Genomic DNA, 5806 nt, shown 5'->3' with positions numbered 1-5806 from the left:
GTGAAGTGCAGTTAGTGCTGGGCGTTTTCTTCATAAGGGCCTGTCAACCACGAGTCCTCTGAAACTGTGCCAGGATACAGAGAATCAAGAGATCTATTTTAAAATGCTATGCTCATTTTCTACACTTTCTAGCGGGCTCTTGAGTCACATTTTCAAGCTTCACTATGCACCGATGCAGAATTGTTCCTTTCCAAATGATGCCAGGGGTGGTGGCAGTGAGGACTGAGCGAGTTGGTCAGTCCTGTGCTTTTGGACCCAGGGCTTTACTAGGGACCAGCAACTATCATAAATTAACATTGCAGGCATTGGCAACACTACTGAGGAGAAGAGTCTTTCCTCAATGAACCTTGCTGTGTTATTAAAGGCATCATTTTGAACATGAAAGGCTTAAACGTGGAGAAGGAAATGTTTCAGCTCGTCCGGGAGGAGAAGTCCAGTTATTTTTTGATGCTGGTTGTGTCCAAAGCACCTCCTGATGCACAGGCGGCACAACTGCATCAAGGACAGCGGCCCTGGAGAAAGAGCCGGGGAAGAGGTTACACATGTGGCTTTATCGCCCCCAAATTGTAAAGCTGAAACGGCAGCTGTGCATTACCACTCCCCCCAACTCCTGCAACCCACCTCGCGCAGGGGGTGTGCGGCCACCCCAGGACGCTCAGCAGTGAAAAGCCAGACCTGTGCCCACCAAAGAACATCAGGCCGCCTGCGATTCTATTCAAGCCTCGTCACTCTCTGCCATTACACAGCCGCAATTAGCATTAGCAGCGTCAGTCTTTTAAGCTGCACAAGTGTGAAGTGCTTTGTGTTGTCTGAGAAGAAGAGCTGATCAATGCTTCCTTCAAAGTGCTTTCCCCCCCAACTCCCCCAGTGAGATCCAAGTTTGCAGCCCACTGCTTTCTTGAGACTTATTTCATAATGGTGACAAAAACATAGCAAAAGAAATACTACATAATCCTTTATTTAAACCTTCCAGATTAACCGGTCCCATGCTGATAAACACAAGCCCTGCTGAAGAATCTGAAGAGGTAGATCCTGTGTGATGCTTTTAACTGTGGCACCTTTCAACGTTCAGACCCCCAACTTGTCACTTGCACCCCGGTGTGCAGCACGCAGGAGTGACAAGCGCGGTGGGTCACGGGGGGGCTGTGGGAGGGCAGATAAGAAGGGCAAAGCAGGGGCAGCAGCAAGTGTGGACATGGGGCTTGGGTGCTGGGAGTGGGGAGGAGGTAAGAAGAAACACTGTAGAAAGCGAGAGGGAGGGAAGTGAGCTGGGAGGGGACAGTTTAGGTGCCACCCGCTGTGCCTGCCTGCTGGGTGGGTAAGTTAGTGGGCACCAGAGAGCCAAAGTGTTAGTGCTGGTGGAGGAGCGAAGTGCAGCAGGAAGGAACGGGGGCCGCAGCAAAAATGCGGTGAGCTTTAAACAGCTTTTGAGTCTTCCCTCGCACAGACCACCACGTTTCCAGTAGCTCTGCAAGGCTGAAAACTGCTGCACTATTTGAAGCGCTGTGCAAAGGGCTGCACCCTCCTGCTAGGAGTCAGTGGATGATTTACCCTGTGCTTGGGTACAAGACAACAAGGCAAGATGATATGGGGCAAGTGAGACTGGTTATTGCAGTATCACACTGCACGCGTGTATGGCCACTGATCCTACAGATAAATGCCCTGCCTGTAAACATCTCATTTAAAAAAACCTCCGTTCAAAAAAAAACTAAAGACTTATCAAAACACAAGCAGTGTCACTACACTGAAAAATATTTAGCAAGTGCAAGCATACTTTAAAAAAAAAAAAAGTGCATTTTTGGATCATTAGCTAATTCTCCCACCCACACATTAGGACTCTCTCTGCGATGCAAGCAGGGTGGGCAGTGGTCTGGCAGCATGGTCAAGTCCTGGGAAGGGAGACCACCATGGGTACCACACTTGCTCTACGCTAGTCGTAGGGCGACTCTGGGTCGGCACGCTCACCAACTCATCTCTGGTGGAAAAACACGCTCCCTCCAGCCTGCCCCAGCCATGGGCGCAGGGCTGCTGCCCCCCAGCATCTGTGGCGTTGGGGGAGAGGAACCTTGTGGGAGCAGGGCAGGAGAGCAGCAGCTCAGCCCTGCTGGTGCTGGGGGGCTGTGGGGCTGGCAGGGTGACTCTGATCCCCACAGCACATGGCCAAACCTCCCTGTGAAACCACGTTTGCACCTCTCCCCCAGGTTGCAACTGTTCAGCCAGCCAAAGAAGTTGGACATCAGCTGCCCATCAGACATGACCCTACTCAGAGAAGGGCATGCTGGAGCACATCAGAAAAAAACTATTCAGGAGAAAAATGCCCTTCAGGCATTTATCATTTCTCATTTCGATTGCTGAATTTCACTTAGAAAAGTTCCTTACTGCCCAAGCTGTCAGCTGAGCCCAAGCAGCGCTTCTTGGGCCGGCTCCACAGGGTGCGCCTGAAATGTTTTTTTAGCTCAAATAAACAGGACAGACGCGGTGCCACAGGAGTCAGGACCGTAACGCAGCAGGGATTGGAGCTCGAAATTATCACCGCTCTGTGCACCATAGATTAGGCCGGGAAACCAAATATCCGTTGCTCATACATAACATGCACAGCACAGTTGTTTTCACGCTATTATTTTCGTGTTACTATTTCAAGTAGGGCCTGATTCATCACTTTACTACTCCAGTTTTACCTTGGTGTAAATCTGTTCATGACAACAATCACATCGACAGGTAACTGGAATAATAAAGTCATGTACCACACCACACCAACTTGTTTAAAATAATGAAAATTATTTAGTAATGTGCATAGTTTTCTGACAGAAAGAGAACTTCTGAAGAAGAACACAAGTACACCAATGATTAAACATGAGAGACCTTATTCTAATTTTCCTGAAGATTGGTAAGTAGGAGTTCTCTCCATAATTCATTGAAGTATTCGTAACGAATAAAATAAAATGGATCTGGAAATATTTCATTTACAGGTACAAAATAAGTGCTTCCTAAGGGTTAAGCTTACAGTTTGATACTGCTGGATTATGCAGCACATAATGTTGGCCTTTAAAAAAAGCCTAATTGATAAATGTATGTAAATATATATATATATTCATTATATCATTCTTGTGCAATTTTCCTTAATCCCCACAAAAAACCTAATATAGAGTCTTTCATTTTAAAGATGCTTTTGCACCTACATAAGATCTTGGCCAAACAATAAAAGTAAAGGACAAAGAACTAGAAGATCAGTGTTTCAACATACTTTTTTTTTTTCCAGTATCACATACATTAAAAATTTTCTGGTTGCAATTTTGCATTTATGCTGAGACCAGTATCTGGCATCTACCTGACCATCAGCATACTGATTAATCAAAGATCCCAGTCCTAGAGCTCACCAGCTAGCCTCAACTCCCATCAGAGGTCATTTTCTGCCTGCGTTTGTTGGCACACTCCAGATAACACCCCTGGGTCTACTCCCATCTCAGAAACAGGGGAACTGAGAGTATCCCACTGACATCAGTGCTTTAGGTAATCAGGAAAATGCCACCATTAATTTTGAAGGAGCATTTTGCTTGTTTTTTCACCCTAAACTCTATTTTGCATTATATTGCAAGCTCCATACGATTGTTCCCCGATGTGGTAGGTTCACAACCTGGAGGTTGACAGATGGGTTATTGTTGTTACCTTTATCCCTATTAGTGTGCCACTATATTCTGACACTAGAAAACATAATGTCCATATGTCAGCGAATGGAGGTAAGCTTAGTTATCCTCAGTTTTGTAGCACTTGTAGCATGGAATAGCATAGCCTTTTGCAGCAGTTTGTGTGGTTTTTCCCTAACGAATCCCGAGTGAAGGAATAAAACAAGTGCTAAGCGGCACCTTCTTTCTGCAGGAAGAGTCGGCCCACAGGGCTGCCGGGTGGAACCAGCTCCATTGGCCTCTTGCTTTCTGCGTTCTTCACCCAAATGTCCGCTCCAAAGTCAATCAGCAGCGTCACCAGCTCCGCACTGCAAGTCCTGGCGGCTGCATGCAGAGGGGAGTCCAGGCCCTTGCCGCTGTTCACATTTGCTCCTGAACAGCAAGAGACGACAAAGAACAATGACAAAGAATAATGACTATACAGTAGCCTATTGCCATTTCCTGCACTAGCTGCTATTTCTCTGAATAATCCGTAAATGCTGTAGCCTCTACCCAGAGGTGGATTTCCTTACGCTGGGGCTCGGCACTACAATTTGCACATGCATAACACACTGGTTGTGGAGGAGTGGGGTTATGACTAAGAAAATGATCCCAGGAACGGTGCATGAGGAAGTCCTTCATCCACAGCCCAGTCCATGGATATCTTGAAGCAGGACACAGATGTAGTTCCACCTGCGACCCACCTTTGTTCCCCATCCCAGTGCCCTATTCCCTTAAAATACATGCAGGTTTCAACTGGAGGCTTAAACCGGGGTTTCCAAATGCCAAAGTATCTGTTGGGGAAAAAATGAGAGGATGGAAAAGTTCTAGAGGCCCTTGGTAGAGGAGGATATAAGCAAGCACCCCTGACGAGTGTTCCCCCATCCATTATCTTGGGCTAATGCCTCCTAAAACACCCTAAGAAGGGTGAGCTGCAGAACTATTTCAAAAATATTTATAATGTTTTTATAGTACACATTCTCATATATAGAATGCAGCAAAAAACAAAATGGCAGAAAACAGAAAATAATAGCCAAACATTTAATATTTAGATTAATTTGTGTTTGACTTCTTCCAAAAAAAGATCACTATGCTAAATAATAGTGCATAAGGTGATCTACATGTTCTTTGCTTCTTTTTTTCCAAAGTGGCTTTGTTGGTCCATTGTTTTTGTACTTGCTATGTGGCTACTTTAGGTTATATAGCCTCTTTTGTTAGAAGAGATGCACTACTGTAGATAACAAGAAATGGCCTTGTATAATTATGCAAGTGCTTAGACTTATAGCTAGGTTTGTTTGATGCAAAGTCTATAGTGCTGAATGTTTTGCTGTGTTGGAAATGTTTCAAGCTTTTTATGAACTCAGTGGGAATTAAAACATGTTTGCAGAAATACTATGTAAAAATGATTGAGTCAATCGTTTTGGGGAAAGAGGGAGGAAAAGAAAAAAAGGGAATTTTTTCCTGCCCACTTCAGATAACTGCAGCATCACACAGACAGACACTGGAAAGGATGGTGTTTGTTGCAGGCACCACCGGCCATGTGAAACCCAGGATCACCCATCAGTTTTGTTGGGAGCTGTAAAGCTGAATTCCTGTGTCAAGAAGACCCTGGTTACCCTGCTACCGCATTTAACCCAGGGCTGTCATTAAGAGCAAAACATCTCCAGGTCCGAGAGCAGGAGCTCCTCTAAACCTTTGATGTAAAGAGAATCCAAAGATAGACATTGCAGGAAAAAAAAGTACACCACCCTTTATTTTGATTTTTACCTGACTCAAGCAGCTTCTTGGCACAATTCACTTGCTGGTTCTCACAAGCTACATAAAGCGGAGTACCCAGATGCTTGATGTTGTGATCGATATTTACCCCATGGGACGTGAGGAATTCAACACATTGCACATGACCTTAAAAGGGATAAAGGAAGAGTCAACTCACAGGCATTTTTTCAGCAAATTCTCTATTGCAGCGGTGTAATTTGGCAAGGATTCAATGTTTTGTCAAAAGGTCGTACTTTCGTCCACTCCGGTGTTTCCCACCTAGAAAACAGGAGCTGCAAAGCCACTGTTAGCAAAACAGGCTAAAGCCTTCACATTTTATCTGACTCATTTCAGATGTCTACCGAATCATAGAATCATAGAATCATAGA

General features: G+C 45.1%; 1 protein-coding gene across 1 annotated transcript; it reads right to left on the bottom strand.

Annotated features, from left to right (window-relative positions):
• Positions 1–387: 387 nt before the first annotated feature.
• Positions 388–5564, bottom strand: ASB9 (ankyrin repeat and SOCS box containing 9; the record flags this gene model as incomplete). Its single annotated transcript, XM_009573252.1, has 3 exons — positions 388–512; positions 3864–4055; positions 5430–5564. Coding segments are annotated over 3 exons (452 nt in total), but the record flags the coding sequence as incomplete, so codon positions are not given.
• Between the last annotated feature and the right edge of the window lie 242 nt (positions 5565–5806).

This window comes from Fulmarus glacialis, unplaced genomic scaffold (genome assembly GCF_000690835.1).
Source record: "Fulmarus glacialis isolate BGI_N327 unplaced genomic scaffold, ASM69083v1 Scaffold51412, whole genome shotgun sequence".
NCBI lineage: Eukaryota > Metazoa > Chordata > Aves > Procellariiformes > Procellariidae > Fulmarus > Fulmarus glacialis.
This window is presented reverse-complemented; position numbering and strand designations above follow the sequence as displayed.